Source organism: Cavia porcellus, unplaced genomic scaffold (assembly GCF_034190915.1).
Source record: "Cavia porcellus strain 051 isolate PalLab524CR breed Dunkin Hartley unplaced genomic scaffold, mCavPor4.1 scaffold_2, whole genome shotgun sequence".
NCBI lineage: Eukaryota > Metazoa > Chordata > Mammalia > Rodentia > Caviidae > Cavia > Cavia porcellus.
The window spans coordinates 58774211-58791591 of record NW_026947485.1 but is presented as its reverse complement, the minus strand read 5'-3'; the positions used below and the strand labels follow the sequence as shown (position 1 = coordinate 58791591).

General features: G+C 33.9%; 1 protein-coding gene across 5 annotated transcripts in view; it reads left to right on the top strand.

Annotated features, from left to right (window-relative positions):
- Nucleotides 1–17381, top strand: part of Glcci1 (glucocorticoid induced 1) — a 92827-nt gene that overhangs the window by 10057 nt on the left and 65389 nt on the right. Inside the window, exon 1 of one of the 5 annotated variants that reach the window (XM_063242202.1) lies at nt 167–585. The exons of 3 other annotated variants lie outside the window; for them this stretch is intronic. In XM_063242202.1, the coding sequence (XP_063098272.1) occupies nt 579–585 (7 nt within the window). In that variant the 5' untranslated portion in view covers nt 167–578. Of the gene's footprint in view, nt 1–166; nt 586–626; nt 1555–17381 lie in introns of those variants that run through there. One more of the 5 variants, XM_063242196.1, reaches the window with a different exon arrangement.

The following is a 17381-nucleotide window of genomic DNA, read 5'->3' as shown; positions in this document are numbered from 1 at the left end:
TACAGCTGCTGCTGCTGTGCTGCTGCTGCATTGTGGAGGGAAGGGACCATACTGCGTGGAAAAATCTCTGCTTGGAAGGGAGAAACACAATCAAGTACTATATAGTGTTTATGCGGTATGTGGAATTTTTTTTAATGGAGTTTTTTTTTTTTTTTTTGATGAAGGTGTTATGAGAAAGTGATTATGTTATGATCACAATTTTGGGACTTTTAGTTTTAATATCCCAGACCTATAATTAGCATATTCCTAAGGCACTTGTTTTCGACCACTTGATGGTGAACCCCAGTGTAGGCTGTAGTGCAGTGGGGCTCTGTGTAGGAATATCGAGAAATGCATCCTGTAATCTGTATGCACCGGGAGGAATTCGTTCCCCCATTCCTCCCCCAGGTCAAGCCAGCTGCTGCAAAACTGACATCCTCCAGCAAATCCTGAATGAATGAATGAAAACAACGTGATCGCCCTAATAATGACCACAACCAAACACACATCTTTGGCTGTATTTTATGAAAAAGGCCACCATTTTCTAACAGATTAATGCCATATGCAACTCTCCTGCACATTTTCTGGAGCTGTATTAAATGAGAGGTAACAAAAATAAAAGAAGGTGGCAGTTACATACATTTTGGAGTGATTTAGCTTTAATAATGCATAAATTGAGTTTTAGGGTTTTCCTTCAGGAACTAATGTAAGAGATAAAATAAGCATTGCTGGTTGTGTATAGAGGATTTTGTGGTCAGATAAGTTTAGGCAATTGTTATAACAATATAATGGCAATCTAGTACCTCTTTCCCTTTTGTTGATAAACAGTAACATCTTTTAACAGATAATAGTAGAACTTGTTTTTCTGAATCCTTCAGAAGCCTTAATTGCTTAGGAATTACATGCCCCATCATCAAGTAGTTTTAATGAAATTTGTGATCAGGCTTAAACTCTTTGTTGTAGCATGGCACATCCCTAGTTTAATACAATTTTAATGCAATCATGATGAAAACAGTTTTCTGAGTCTGACTGTGTAGTAGACAGATTTGCAATGCCAGAGAGCTTGTGTTGGGAATTGAAGGGCTTTTTCTGCTACAGATTTTTTTTTTCCTTCCTGTTTTAACACCAGGTGGTTTTGTCAGTTTCTTCCATTGAAGTGATTTTGAATGCAGGCTCTTGTGTTCCTAAATTCCCTGATTATATTACTCCTATGTTTCTTTCCCACATCCTGCCTCATTCCTTTCTACCCATATTAAAACTACACAACTAATCTATTCTGTCCACTTAGCCATTTAAAATCCATAGTATAGTTGATTTAATTTTTGAAATGACCCACTCAGTTTCTATTGAATTCTGCAAGGTTCTGACTGAGTTGATTTTAGCCTGCACTGGTCAAGGCTCCTGCCGCTGCCACCGCTGCTGCAGACACTGACATCACTATACTGCATGAATGAAAACAACAACGTGCTCCATTTCTTCTTCCTCCACCTCCCTCTTTTCCTGCACATTTCAGACCGTGTGTATTTAAAATGGTGGTATTATATTGCACTTCGAAACTACATTTCAAAATATTAAGTAAGTAGATGGAGGCTCAAGGGAAATGTGTATAGAGGCATGTTTACAGAAAGCTTCAAGTGCTATGGGTATTTGATTAGAGGTGACATAACTGAGCATTCAGTATTTATGCTTTTTATCTGGAGTAATGCTAATGGAAGAAAATATAGAAGCTTTAAATAATTCTCACTGTAACTTTAACAGGAAGAAATTAGAACATAATTTCTGAACACATGATGTCATTATTTTTCTCTTAAACATTCTTAGTGTGCATATTTATAGGGTTATGACTAGTCTAATTGAGAAGTGATATTTAGACCATTTTACAAAGCTGAGGAAAACCTGAATTCTATAAACAGGAGCAACTTTACTATTATTCTGATGCTAAGTTTTACAACCCAGCAAAAAATAGTAATTTCTCTTATAGTATCCTAGTCTTAGTAATTTAAATGATTACTGTAGCAGAAGATGCATAAATCTGCAAAATACCTTGCACTGTATAGGTGACGTGGAATTTTACAAATTGAAACTGTTTTGTTTGTGCTCACAAATCACCCTCTTTTTGTTGGCATTTTTTCTTTCTTCTGCACTCTTACAATGTCAAGGTTTGTTATTTATATTCATTTCTGCACTTCTGCCATTAGCACAATGTCACCCTCGCTGTTGTTTGGTTCTGAAGGGTCTTGAAATGTTGAGTGACAAGCCGCTGAATGCATCCTCAGGCTCCCTGTGATGTACTTGTGATAGATGTAAAATCATAAAGTATTATGCAAATAGTTATTTTTTTGTAATGGTAATATACAAAGTCTGTCTTTGAGATAAACACTCAACTGAGACTATAGCAGAATGTTAAGGGTTAAAATTAATGATCTTTAAGTTGAAATCATCAGTAATCAAAAGAAAACACAATGAAGTTGCTTCTTTATGAAACCTCATAGAGCAAAACCCATGGTTTGAAACACAGAACAAATACTGTTTTACTATGCAAGATAGTAAGTAGCTAGTGCAAATCAAATATTAAATCTTCCTTGTTATTTATTTATTTTGTGAAGATTGAGCATTAGATTGAATTACAAGTGCTACAGCATGTATGAACAATTGCATAAGAGTATTCTGGTTGGAGAATACTGGCTATTTTGAGTGTACCAAATCTAGTAAAAAAAGGAAGAACTTGCAACTTACAAAGCTTCTGCTATGAAAAATAGCAAGTGTTGGTTTCTGATTTAAGATCAGTTTTATTTAGACCTAGTGCTAACTCTACAGTGAAATTTGATTAGAATCTGCCTTGAGTATCTTAAGAACTTCATTGTTTTACACACAAGGAAATCAGGATTGTAGTTTAAAAGAGAATGGGAAGCCAGGCAACATAACAGTGTTGCATGACTGCAGGCAATAATTATGTGTATGTTTCTAGTCAGTTCGTTTGCTTTCAGGTTTTTATTTCTTTATTCAAATCCTCTTTCTGAATTGTTTTTAAACTGTACCCACTTGTGGAATGCAAACATTTTAAGTAGCTTTCTCTTTTTTCAGTGATACTCAGATACTATTTTCCTATAAAGTTTATTCTTCAGCTGATACTTCTGGAGATGAAAGATCTGCCTCTCTTCTTTTAAGTTAATTTTCTTAGGGTTCATAAAGGAACTTGTCTCAAAATTTTCCTATACTGAGGTGATAAATATGTTTTTCTAAAATAGTTGTTTTCAAATACTGATTTTTGGGAAGGTTTTCAGCCTATGAGAAGTACACTAAATTGTAACATTCACTATTATTTATGGATGTAGTTTTCCCCATCAGTTCATGGTGCATAACATTTCTAGATCATTGAGTAACAACATAGATAAGCAATTTTATAGTTAATGAATGTACTTTTTAAAGATTATATTTTTCTTAAATATTTCCCTAAATGTTGACTGTAAGGTGAATAAAAGCACCTTACTATTTAATTGTATGTAAAGTTTTTCGTGTATAAGTTGAACTAAAAATCATTTCATTAATTATACTTTTTACACAAGGATTTAACATTCATTAGTACACATTTCTGCAAAGACTAAATGTAAATTAGGATTTGTACATTGAATAAATCTTGAAGGATAATGACTTCCTTGTGGTTATTTTGTGAGGGATAATACAGAGTACATGTGATTAAGAAAACAAAGGAGAAATTGACCTTCATGAAGTAAGTCAAAAATAAATGACCACATTCAACAAATAGGAAAGTATTTTTCCTTAAGTCTGAATTTTTAAAAATTCTAAAAATCTATTTTACCAAAACTTTGATATGTAGCCAATAAGCTTTTAAAGAATATGTACTAATGATATTGTTATTAATTTTAGCTCAATCTTTTGTCCAGAGCTTAAAATTCCCAGACAACATCAAAATAGGCTTTTCCACAGCACCTGTCCTGGATCTGTGCCTGGCTCACAGTCTTTTGTCTTCAATATGTAATTTTATTCTCTTACTAAATGTCTAAGAAACCAAATCACTGACACTCTTTTTTGTCCTATATACAGTTTAATTATTTTAACAAGAAGTTCAGTTTGTATTACTTATTATGCTCTAACTGGTCCACCAAAAGTAAGCGAAAGCAAGAGAACATTACTCATCTATTGGCGTAGAAAGCCTAGGTAACCAATGGCAGAGTCAGAAGCCTCCTGTCTTTTCCTCTGCCCTTCATCTGGGCCCCAGAAAGTGACTATGACTTTGCTCATCATCCTGCTCTTCTAGAGTAATATTAGTGCTTATTTTGCAAAATAAAGTATAATGGATTATTGATGATGCTGAAAAGAATCTACAAATTTTACTTATGAACAAATGATAATACTTTTACAGTACCACATCTCATTTTAATAAGAAACATGGCAAATACCTTTAAGCATTGCTGTTTTTTACTTCATTGACTTCAAGTGAGTGTCATTGAGGGTGTAAATATCAGGAGACAATTGCATAAATACCTCAGTGATATTATGTCTCTAGTTGTAGATAAGAAGAACATATTTGAGTTTTAACTATATCCTAAGCAGTTTATATGTTCAGTCAGCAGGAAAATGGATTTAGAATTTGGATCTTCTGATTCCAGACCCAGTGTTCCTTTCATGAGTGTATTCCGTAGTTTCTTTTTAAAAATGTTTTTTGGTACCGGCAGTCAAACTCACAACTTCATGTATCCCTGGCTATCTTGTTTCTCACTCCAAAAGTCTGATGTTGATAATCAACTGAAATTTCTGATTTAAAAAATGAATAAGGGATGCATTTTATTTTGTTTTCATGGAACTGTATGATGTATTGTGATATGCGTTGATATTTTCAGAATGTCTAAAAATGCGAGACTTAGTTTAGTGACTCTAACTGAAAGTGTGGAAGAATTGGTCATTCTTCTCAATTGTGTTGTTAGAGATAAATGCAGTCACATACAGAGATCCTTGGCCCTCCTTGCATGTAACCAAAATCTGTGCTGTCCCTGAATCATATTATAGCGAGCAGATGTTTTTTCTGCTTTCATAAATACTAGTCTTATTTATGGTAGTAAACTGAATACTGCTCCAGCAATCCCTACACAGCTACAATCCTTAAGTGATTGTGCCATTAATTAATCCTAGATTCAGCCTTTCCTGGAGCCAGCACTTAAATCTGCAACTTGTGGGTTGAACTCTGAATAAAACTTAATGAAGTGCCACCGTGGTGCACTTTACAATGACTTGCCAAAAAAGAAGGGCGAGTTAAACTTTAGTGAACCCCTAGTTGTGTGGCAAGATGATTGTTCAATCATCTGCCAGGTTATGAGAATTAAGAAACCTACTGACATCTAGATGTGTTTTATAACAAAAAATAAAAATGCTGCAACTTGCTGCCTGTTTTTACTAGATTGAGGACTTACCAACTATGGACAGCCATATTGGCCAGTATAGCCATGAGAAAACATTTGAACAGTCCATTACCTTAACTTCCATATTCCTAAAGAGTTATTAATGTACTCCTTAAGAAAACAGTGCCTCTGTTTAGAATACTTAGGACAATTAAGTATACTGTACACTTGATGAGTACGATAGAGAAATGAAAAATAATACCGCATACGGACTGAATAGGGTTCTGCTGTAAGTCTATAAATTTGCATTGGGGATTATTTGCTCTTTTTTGATGAAAGTAGAAAAGTCATCTATGGCCACATTATTATTACTTGATAAAATAACCTGGCTTTTTTTTTTAATAGAGTCAATTATCAAATTAAAGCCTAAAGGAATTATTTTCCAAATGGTTCCATAAAAGTTTATTAGCAACAAATGGTATACTGGGAAATGTTAGATTTGGAGTAAAGAGACTTGGCTTCCCTTTTTATGTTTAACATTTGATTCAGAACAAATCACTGATGCTTTGCATCTTATTTTACCTTTAAGAAGGAGGTAGTTTTGGCTATGTAAGATTTTGTTTAATTAGAGAATAGATTCTGCTAATGAAAAGGAAGTTTACTAGAGTAGTTGTTTTTTAATGAATTAGTTATCCACGTTAAGCTTTTATGTCAGTCACTAATCTTCACTGGCATCCAATAGAGAATACTTGCATTAGCATTTTCAGAGATGAGGAAGTGAGGCCCTTGGAAATGAAATATTCTTGGCCCAAGATCAGGCAACATACATAGAACCCAGAGGGCTGCTGCATATGCTCTAAAACCTGATTCCCAGATAGCTGTCTTTGGAACCCAGTTGGTTATAGAGCAGAAAAGAATGCACAATAGGTTATCCCACTGCCTATACAGTGAAGTCATAGAAAGGCTAAAATTAGCTTTGGGGGTTGGGTAAAGCGAAAGCTAAATAGATCTACACTCTAGGTTCCACACTATTAAAATAGCTCCTAGTATCCCCAGTGATTCAGACCCCAGGTATGCATATAAGAATGTCATAACAATGAGAAACCTTCCTGTTCCACTTGGAACTTTCACTTTGGTCCTTAAAGGACCCACAACTTCATTAAGACAGAATTTAGCATTTCATTTTTTAAAACTTCCACATAACACTCAAAACTTGAGTAGCATAAGTTCTTTAAAACTTGACAACTTAAACTTTGAACAATTTATTCTCATAAAGCTCCAGTTTCCTCCAACGGAGGGAATGCTTATATCTGTGATTTTAAAAAAATGATGATGGGATTTCATTGTGTTGTCCAGGCTGGTCTGGGTTCAAGTGAACCTGCCACCTCTGTCTTCCACTTGGTGGGACTGCATGCAGGTGTGTACCACCACACCTGACTCGTTTTTGATTTTTAGCATCATTTAAAATAGTATCTTTGCATATTTCCTGAAATGGCAGAGTAAGGCCTACAACCTTAAAAATTCTTTTGATTTATATACATATGACATTTCTAAGTTAGCTGATTGTGACACACAGTAAATTTCAGGATCTAGTCTTAATAATTTTTTCCAGAACGTTTGGGCATTTTTTTATGCTCATAATTTGTACTTATTGTAAACTATCCTTTATAGTCAATGTGGAAACGAGTCCTTTCATGAGTAACATTAGAAATTCTATTTTTGTTATGAAATTGAAAGTTTTATGTACATTATGTATGATGGGTAAAGTTTCTCATAAAATTTCAGTAATTGTTTTTACTTATTAAATATTATCAGTTCACAAGTTAAATTGAAGTAATTTTGGCAGGGGTTAGTTGCTTAGGGTTGCATTGGCTCAGGCCATATAACAACTGCTATTTTTGTGCAAATCTGTGAATTGAACCTTCCATGAAGGCAAAGATCATACCAAAATACGAATGTTTATATATAGTTGGTTTTCTGTAAACCAAATATATTCATGGCAGTATTATTTTGAGAGTTTTTGTTTTGCTTATTTGTTTTACTGGTTTTTATTTTGTTTAGCTAGGACCTTATGCAGTTCAGGATGGCCTTGAACTGTCCTCCTGTCACAACCTTGAGTGCTGGGATTGCAGGCATATGCTAATATGCCTGGCTTCATTCTCTTTTGCTAACATACTCTTGAGTGACCTAATGCATCGTTTCTAGAAAGAATTAAAAAAAAAAGAATTAGCTGTTTTCTTGTTTTGTCAGATCATGTTAAGTATCTAGTACTTACTAAATAGGACTAGCAAACATTGATAAATGCGATTTTACTAGTATTGTAAAATTGGAGATTTAGACTGTACTCAGAAAGTGTTTAGAAATAGGCCAAATATTCTGCAATATTTTGATCATATAGTTTAAAAATTACATTTTAATTTGTTTTAATACTTTATATGACAGAGTGGCACAGCCTTAAAAGTATACCTACTTCAGTTGATTGCATTTGCTCATTTTTTGCCTTTTTGAGTAACATGCAGCCATGTGCTATGTTTATATCATGATTAGTTTATATCGTATACTTTGGGTGATAACTGTATTTAAGAAATATTTATGTCAAGTATAGTACTAGTCATTGGCAGTACATTACATGCCAGGTCAATAAAACTGATGAATTTTCGTCTTTAACACAATAAATACTGGGGCTGGGGATTTAGCTCAGCAGCATAAGCGCCTGCCTTGCAAGCAGGGAGTCGTGAGTTCGATCCCCGGTACCAATAAAAAGGAAAAAGACAATAAAAAATAAATAAATACTATTTGTTGAGCCCCTGCTACATGTAGGGAACTATGATTCTTACAAAGTATGTATTCTAAGTGTAATTGGTGGACTCATGCATATTTCTGAACAAGGTAAATATTTGAAATCTGCTGTTTTGACCCATTATTTTCTAAGCTTAGAACTTCATGTACAAATTATGATTTTATGCTTAACTTTCTAAGCTTAATGCTTATGGCATTCTGTTTTGAAATTTGTACTCTGTATTTTTGTTATTGTTGTTTCTTCTTTTTTTTTTTTTGTTACTGTTCTTTCTTAAAGCTGCTTGTTCCTGTGGTTTCTATAATATGTAGAGATCTAACGTGTTTTGCTGCCTGTACATACTTTATTACTGTAGTTTGGGTTAAGGTGATGTCACTGATCCTTTCTCTCCCTGAACATATATACATACAAATAGTTGCAGATGTCTGAATTGTATTGTTATATGTGGTTTCTTGTGTAATGATGTAGTAATATGTAGTAATAATGTTATGCAGTACTTAAAGACAGTGAATGTCCTGTGAGCTATTAAAATGAGACTTGCATTGACTAAATGTCTATTACTGAGATACGGTGGAAAGTAGTAAGCTTTTCATATGTAACTATTTACTCAATATCTTGGTCGAATGCTTAATGACTTGTTTTTCTTTATTATACGCAAAATTTACCTATTTTCATTTTTATCCACTTGTAGTTTTTATTTTCAATATTAACAGTGTAGCTTTTTGCATTACTACTTTCGATTATGTTGATCCTTAAGACAGTTGCCATGTTTTACTGTGCACTAGGCCATGTGGTCATAAAAATAACATCTTTATGCAGGCATAATATTCCTGTTTAGGGAAACACAGGTTACAATTAACCTGTGGTAAAACAAATAGATGAATCATATTTTATGTGGGCTGTTTTTTTTTTTCATGTTGCATGTGAAACACTGAAGAAAAGCTTATGGCCTGAAATTGCATATAGAAGTTGTAAGAAATAGGAAAGTATAGGAAAAATAATAAAATAAATTATAGTTGTTTTATGCATTAAAAATTTTTTTTTTTTTTTTTAAATTTTGAAACAGGGTCTTGCTATGTCGTTAGGGCTAGCCTCAAGCTCGCTGTGTATCTCAGGCTGGCCTTGAACTTGAGGCACTCTTGCCTCAGCCCCCAGAGGACTGGGATTACAGTTGTGTACCACCACGCCCACCTCAGAAATACTTCTTACTTGAAGTTCTTGAAAATGTCAAAGAAAACCAATATAGTTCAATCTATGAATCTTTAAATATTTGACCCCCTGTATTATTATGTATAATTTGACCCACTGTATTATTATATATAATTACACTGTTATTATTACATTGTTAATACAACTGTTTCAAGGGTTTTAACAGTTCTTTTATCTTAAACTTGTGTAGTTTTGTGTTCAGGGTAATTTTAGTGGTGTATGCTTCCTCTAGTAGCGCCTGTGCCATTGTTAACATTTCAGCACCTAGCGTAATTTCTGGTACTTAGAAGGCCCTGTAATAAACACTTTGTTGTATCCTGTCACAGAATATATATAGTGATTTCTGCTTGAGCTAGGCAGAGGGAGTTTATGTGTGTGTGTGCTAGTTTTGCATCTACTGAACAGTGATTGTTAGGACATACAGTCATACAAATATATGACAAGTATTAAAGTAATAAATTATTCTTATGTTGTTCTAGAATATCTTATGGTTTAGGTAACTAGTGGCTTCTGTTTTCATGTAGGCATGTCACTCAGTGATGGAGCTTAAGGCTTAGAAAGGAACTGAGCTGACCTTTGAATAATTACCAAGGAGCTAGGTGATCTTGTTGGTAGAGATAGGTGGGACAGACATGAGTTATGTCAGGTTAGTCCACATTTTGAAAGACAGATGATAAGATTCTGCAGAGTGAATCTTTACATTACATTTAGAATTCTGTTATGTGAATTTTGATCTGGTGAGGCTTCATGGAACTGGCTTCTCAATCTGTTATATTTAGAGTAATTTAAAACCTTTATGCCTAGAACTTGATGGGCTCTTCTAATTAAAAATTCAAATGTTTTTGTGAATGCCTAATGACCACAGTGTATTATACTAAGCTTTAGGTAACGAGAATATGAATTATATATTCATTTGTGCCTCATTGTAATATAAACATTTTAACAGTAAAGGAAATTTTAGGGTAGTTGTTTGTTATATAGAATGTGTAAATTATGTGCATGTAAAATGATTCATTTTACCAAAATATTACACAAACTTTTTAGAAGATCACACAAGGCTGAGGTTCTTTTGAGACTGTAAAAGCATATTACTGAATAGTGTAATTTCTTATTGCTGAACAAAATATTCTAACATTTAGCAAAATTAATATCCTAAGAAGGTGTTATAAATGAACATGAGTAGATCTTTTCCTTACCCTTTCTTTTTAAAGCTTTGTAGTATGTTTGAGATACATAATGTTTACATTCTCTTTGTGGAATTGGTACGTACACATAATGCACCTTGAGTCCTCTTTTCATCCCTTTCCCTTGTTTTGCCTGCTCTCTCTCCATCTCTTGATGCCTTTCCCAATTGAGAAATTTCTGTCTTCCTACATTCTGTTATCTTTTATTTTGCACTTTACATTTTGGGTTTCTCATGTAAGAAAAACCATGTGATAGTTAATTTCATGTGTGTTTATTTCACTTAACATTATGGTCTCAAGTGCATCTGTTTTCTTACAAATGACTTGTTTATTGCAGAGTAGTAATCCATTGTGAGTAATTACCACATTTTAAAAAATTCATTCTTCTTTTAGTACTTCCAGGCTTTAATCGTTATACATTGTGCTGCTATACACATGGGTATGCATAATAAAATAGGTGAAACTCTTAAAATTCTAGGCATAGGCAAAGACTTCCTGAGCAGAATCCCAGATGCACAGGAAATAGCACTGAGAATCAATCTTATGGTGAAACCGTAAGGTGAATGATGGTGTGGAAGGTCATCTGTCAGCCATGAAGATATACATTGGGGTTTTATTGTAGTAAGCCATTAATTTTTTCAATTTGTAGCTACAGGCATTACTAATATTACTGTACCTTAGAGTTTAAAGAAAGTACTTAGCTTAGTTTGAAGGATGATCCACCAGCTGAAGCAACTGGATCCACTTTCAAAATTCACCTTAGGAACCCCACTGTTTCCTCATCTGATCTATCATATTGGCAATTATGATTTACTGTTGTGAGTGCTCCTGACAGTGTACAAGAGACACTCCATCCAGTTTGATTGTGAGAGCTTGGTAGAATGTAATTAGCTACCACCAGTTAAAGGTCCTATAATTACTCGGAGTTAACTTTAAAAGATCATTTTCACCAAAAGAGTTCAGAGATGTTTTAAGCATTGGTAGCATTGTGAAGATACTGAGTTCGTGGTTTCTCAGTACCTGGCAAAGGCAAAAAGATTAGTATATTTGCTAAATACCTTTTTTAAATTTTAGATAAACATGTTTATTGGATATACACTGTATAAAGAGTTCCCTATTATGTGAACCTATCTTACTTGTGACATGTTTGCATGTAGAAACACGACCTTTTATAAAAATGAGGAAAACAATGAAAAGATCCTGAATTCAAGTTGGCTTTTTTCAGTCTTTTGCTTCACTCACAATAGTTTTATAAGAGCACCACATAAAGTCTATTAAAGAGTAATATAGAGTTATTTTACTTGAAGCTCATCCAAAAAGTCTGATTTGATAAAGCAGTTCAATGTGTATACCTGGCACTTTTAACTTTTGAATATTTATTTTATAAAGGCTAAGAAGAGGACTCAGTAATACCTACAAACTCAACAAGTATTTTATTTAATTGATGTACCAGGTATTAGAAACAAAAATATGACTAAAGCCTAGCTTTTCAGGAGTGCAACTTCTGGGAGATAAGTTTTACATTAATCATTTTAGTGCACAATAAATGGGTTTCAGATTGTTTTTCTTTCCTCTTTGTTCCTTAAAGTGAATGTAAAATAACTCAAATATAGTTATAAAGAGAGGTAGATACAAGTGAGGGATGGGACATGTGTATGAAAAGTGAACTTCATTATTTATAATGCTCTGAACACTGTTCAGTTCTTGTCCCTTATGCTACGCAGAAAAGATGAACAAATCAGAAGTAAAGCATGAAAGAAAGGGGAAAACAAAAACCAACTTGAGCCATCTTTACGTGTTTGGATTGGTGTGGTTTCATTTTCCTCCCACATTGAGATGAGTCTCCAGTATGTTGGGAGGTGTGGGTGGTGTTCTTTTTTTATTTAATTCTAAATACTACAGTTCTTCTAGATACTCTTAATTGTTGAAGCAGTATTCAAAACTATAATCTGTTGGTGATTTTTGTGTTTCGGGGCGCTCAGGTTGAATACTGTTCTTTCATTATTTAAAGAAAAAATGTTAACAGCGAACACTGGAACTTTTTAGTCTGTTTTGTCTCTTAGGCAGTGCCATTCTGACTGAAGTCCTGTCAATCAATAGATTGTCAAGGAATAAAGGAGGATGCTATTCTGCAATGTTTCATGACACTCTTTTCCTATCCGTAGACTATCTTTTTCTTCCTGAGTTGTTATTTGTCTCTGGCAGTGCTTCCTGGCAGTCTTTTATGTGTAATATTTGTAGGATTGTTGAGGTGGAAGGTATTCTGTGTGTTCAAACACTGACTGGTGTTTTACCGTGTTCTCTTTTAATCCCAGCCTCTACAAAGGTATCGTTTGTATAAAATATTTTTCCTCCAGGTTGTTTCCTACAGCTTTTGGCCATTCCAACTTTCATAAGCATTCAATTTTGGAAAAACTACCACTTCACAGCTACGTATTTGATTCTTTGGTGTCAATATTTATGAAAGTAAATTCTAGAATAAACATCTGTGTTTCCTTTTTCTGAAACCTTAATTCTGTTGGGCCTGTTTATTCTGGGTTTATTCTAAAAAAGTACAGTTAGTTGTGTATTTCCAGTCAGCAACATGATCACCTTTACTGGACCTAGGGGTACAGTGTGGTAGCTTATAGGGGAGATTTAATTTACTAGTTTATTTTGCACTAAGCAGATTGGTGGATCCAGACAGATTTCAGTATAGATTTCTTTTTATCATTTGCCTGGCACCCATAGATTAGCTTAATTGGCAATGATATCTTATTGAGGTTAAGTGGGTATTTTTCCTAAGTGAGTCTTTTTAAATAGGTGCTACATTTAACTATGGAGTTAACTGTTCACCCTATCATTAGGCTATTATGAGCTAATCTATAGTTGTTATTACATGAGCAAAGTGTTCATGTACTTGAATCTTTTCAGTTGTAAATTGTATGATTTTAAAATATGAATTTATAATTTTACAAATTTTCAGTTTATCTTTGAGAAGAAAATATGTCTCTGTGAGACAAACCAACAGAATGAAAATGTGCTGGATATATGAAGTATATCAGTATAGATGTTTATAAATATATATCTAGTTCCGGAAGGAATTTGATATTTTACAGTTTTCAAATACCCTGGAAATTCACAATCTTAAATTCAAAAGGGCAGAGTGGAAAACTAATTTTACTGTCCTTTTTTGGTTACTTATTTAATTTAATATTTTACTTAGAGATACTGAACATGGCTGCTGGTCTTGTCTCCTTTCAAACGTACTAGCTGAATGGTTCACACCAGTCATGTTTTCCAAGCAATTGGCCAGAAAGACTTACAAGGGCATTTTCCTTGAATTTTTGTATAGCAAGAATTCAAATATTTTAAATTCCACTTTAGCTTTGTTGAGGTATATTTGCTGGAGGCTGCTGTGAATCATTTTTCACTAGATGTGTATTTTTTTCAATATATAGTTTCAAGTTTTTTGTTTTAGGGACTCTTCTTGAATTATAATTTTTCATGCTCCTGTTTTATTTCTTTAGTCATGTTCTTTAGGGACTCTTTGTAAGCACATTTTGGACCTTTTTTAACTGTGTTACTTATCAGTCATTTTCTTTTGAAAATTTGTCACTTCATTTTTTTTAAATTCTAAAATTTGTCCTCATTTTCTGTTTCTGTGAAGGCATTATCTATGGTGTTTGTTTACTTTTATTTTACATAATTTTGTATTCATTACTATAATAAGTCTTTATTCCTAAACCTTTCCTAGTTCCATATTTCCTGTACTCCCAAATAATGTCATGTGAGTTTTTCTAATTCTGAGGTTTTTTATCATGTCTGTTATTTGTTTTTTTAAAAAGATATTTAGCTTGTTTGGAATATTAGGTTATAATCTTAATCTTCTAGGGGCATGTCTTTGTGACGTGCCTTCATTATTGTTGGGGGCACCTTTTATTCCTTGTATTTTTTTCTTCACCTTATGAAGGAACTTTACGTAGGATTACTCTGCTGTTCTTTTCTGATCCATGTTTTTCAAATTAAATGGATACATACTATATATATATATATACTTTTATGAAGGGAAGGTTTTTCAGGGTAGTGTTTATAGTCCTAAGCTCTTATTGCTCCCATTTCTATTGTTTTTGTAAAATGGCTTAAAACATCTTTAGCAGTCATGACTCTCCTTTACTCCCTTCTCCAAGTTTCTCTTTGTCTTCTCTGTCCTTTGCTTGTGTTGTCCTTGTTTTGCCCTATTCATATTCAACTGCATTAATCTCTCCTCAGTATGTTACTCTGTTGGAGGCTTTTCCTGTTAAGTTTAGAGTAGCTGTGTTGTTCTACTATAGTGGTGGTGAACCTATGGCCTGTATGGTACAACAGGCTGTTATAATTGAAGGCTCTAAAAGGTTTGCCATCTGGTTTTAGTATGTCTTTGTGGTTTTCTTTACAGCTTTGCTGTAGAAAGATAGTCTCTTGACTTTTCTTTGAAAGTAGACTGAGGTCCTCCCTTCACGGTCTTATCTCAACTTGAGTGTTATTTAACATATGTTGTTGGGTGAGCTCTAACCCAGAGATACCTTAATGGCTGCCTACTTTTTTGTTTTTCTCAATGGACCTGCAGTTTCAGAATTCCATTAGGCCTTATTTGGTAGGAACATGTTTGTTTTTCTTGTCAGCTTCTTGATTGGGTCATTTCCGGATTAATAAAGGGCAGCCATTTGGCTGTTTCTTCATGTTTTCTAGATTGCTTCTGTGGCCAGGTTTCAGGTCTGCTTGATTAGTGTTTCAGAATCCACTCACACTGAGTAGGACTTGGCTCTGTCTTTTGGTTTTTAGTTAGTATATTCAGAACTAGTATCAGATACTTACCTGAACTTCATGTGAATGTGATGATTTTATTGTAAATGGCTGCTATGATTTAAGGTGGTTTCTCCCCACCAAAACTCACAAGTAATTTCCTCAATGTGGCAGTGTTGGAAGGCGAAGCCTAATGGCATCTTTGGAGGGTGAGGCTCTGACCCTCGTGACCACATTAATGCCATCTCATTGGAATGAGGAGTGAGTGCTTGTAGGACTGGAGTATTATCATGAGTATGTGTCATGTTAAAGCACGGTTGTTTTTTGTCTCTTATCTGATTGTGCTTGTTTGCCCTTACGCCATGAGGCTGTCACCAGAAACTGAGCCCATATGAGCGCCATGCTTTTGGGCTTCCACAGCCTTTAGAACTATGAACCAAAATAAACCAGTTTTCTTTATAAATTACTTAGTCACAGGTATTCTAAAAAGAACTGAGTGTGGCCTACATAATAGGTTTTTATCATTTTATATGTCAAGGAAAAGAGACAGAGTCTGTTGATGAAGATCCTGTTATACAGTTTGGTAACTTTGGAAAACTAAATCTAGTAGTATTTCTCTCTGGTAGTATAGTGTATTAGATCTGGCAGGAAACCAGACAAGTCTTCACATTTTTTATTGATTATCCAGTTCTTTTTTTAAAAAAAATTATTTTGAAAATAATTCTTTGTAACTGTAGTCAAGGAGAAAATGATTCAATGCTAATAGTGATAATCAATTTAAAACCGTGGTTTTCAAGATAGTAGCTCTCATTACATCAATCAAAGTAAACCTACTAATAAAACAAGCTTTAGCAAATTCATACTTAACCTCAGTGAACCATAGCAGGAAATTTCTCTACTTGTATTTATTCATGGCCATTTTTATTTCAGCTAGATTAAGTATTGTGTCTTATAAGATAGAATTTTGAAGTTGGAAAAAAGCAGCTTAGTGTCTTGTGTACACTCTGAATGCACTTGCTGTTTTGATTCTGAAGAAGATTGAAATAATAATGAGTTATTTTAAACATGAAAAACACATTGTTAAAGATGAAGATTGTTTTTACTAACTAGGTACTGAATATTGTTTTTTATAACCTCTATAGAAGGTTATTTTCAGGTTTGGGCTTATATTCTTTAATGAAATTAAATTATTAAGACCTAAATAACACATTCCTTTTGCATTATCATAACTTTTGGCTTAATTTTGCTTGGGCACTTTCATTTTATAAGAGCACCTACTTAATATATTTATCAGACTGCCTTATAATTTTCAGGAAGTAACCTTTATTGTACCTTTTACTAGTATGCAGAATGCCTTATTTGAGTAGAAGTATCTTTTTCAAGAGAGACTATACTAAACTTTGTTATCTTTCCAGTGTTCATAAGCATTCTGTTTCACAGTGCTGTGTTTTAAAATTTGGAAGTTTCTGTTCCCATGCCGTGTTTAGTTCACGAAGTAAACCTTTGCAGGAACTAAGTAGATGTTTAACTTTGTTCGCTCTAGAAGTGTAGCTCCAGGTTGCAGATTTTGAAGAATTGGTTGACTGTTTTGCTGCAGGATATTTTTTTTAAGTGTGTGGTCAAACTTTCAATGCCTCTAAATGAAGAAGGTGTTTTGTTTTATTTTTTGTTCTGTTTTGTTTGAGACATGGTCTTACTGTGTAGTTCAGGCTGGCCTCAAACTCACACTGATCCTTCTTTAGCAGCTTCTAAAGAAGGTTATTATCAGAAAATAATTCATTTGTGAGCACCTAGATCCTGAAGATCTACTGCCTGTCTTCCAGACATTGGCTCTTGAGCCTTTTTGGTAGCATTGAATCCCCCAACATGCTTATTAAAAATTCAGATTTTTTTGGTTACTACTGTCAGATGCACATTATTGATGAGAAACTGGGCCTAAAGTCCAGCATTTTAAGCAAGTGTCTCCTACTTTGAGAAACATTACTTTGCACCTTAGTAGTTCACAGACTTGATGATACATCAGAATCCATTTGGTTTGCTGTAAACAGTTGTTACTTCTGATTCTTTTTTATAACTGTTTGATAGCATCTC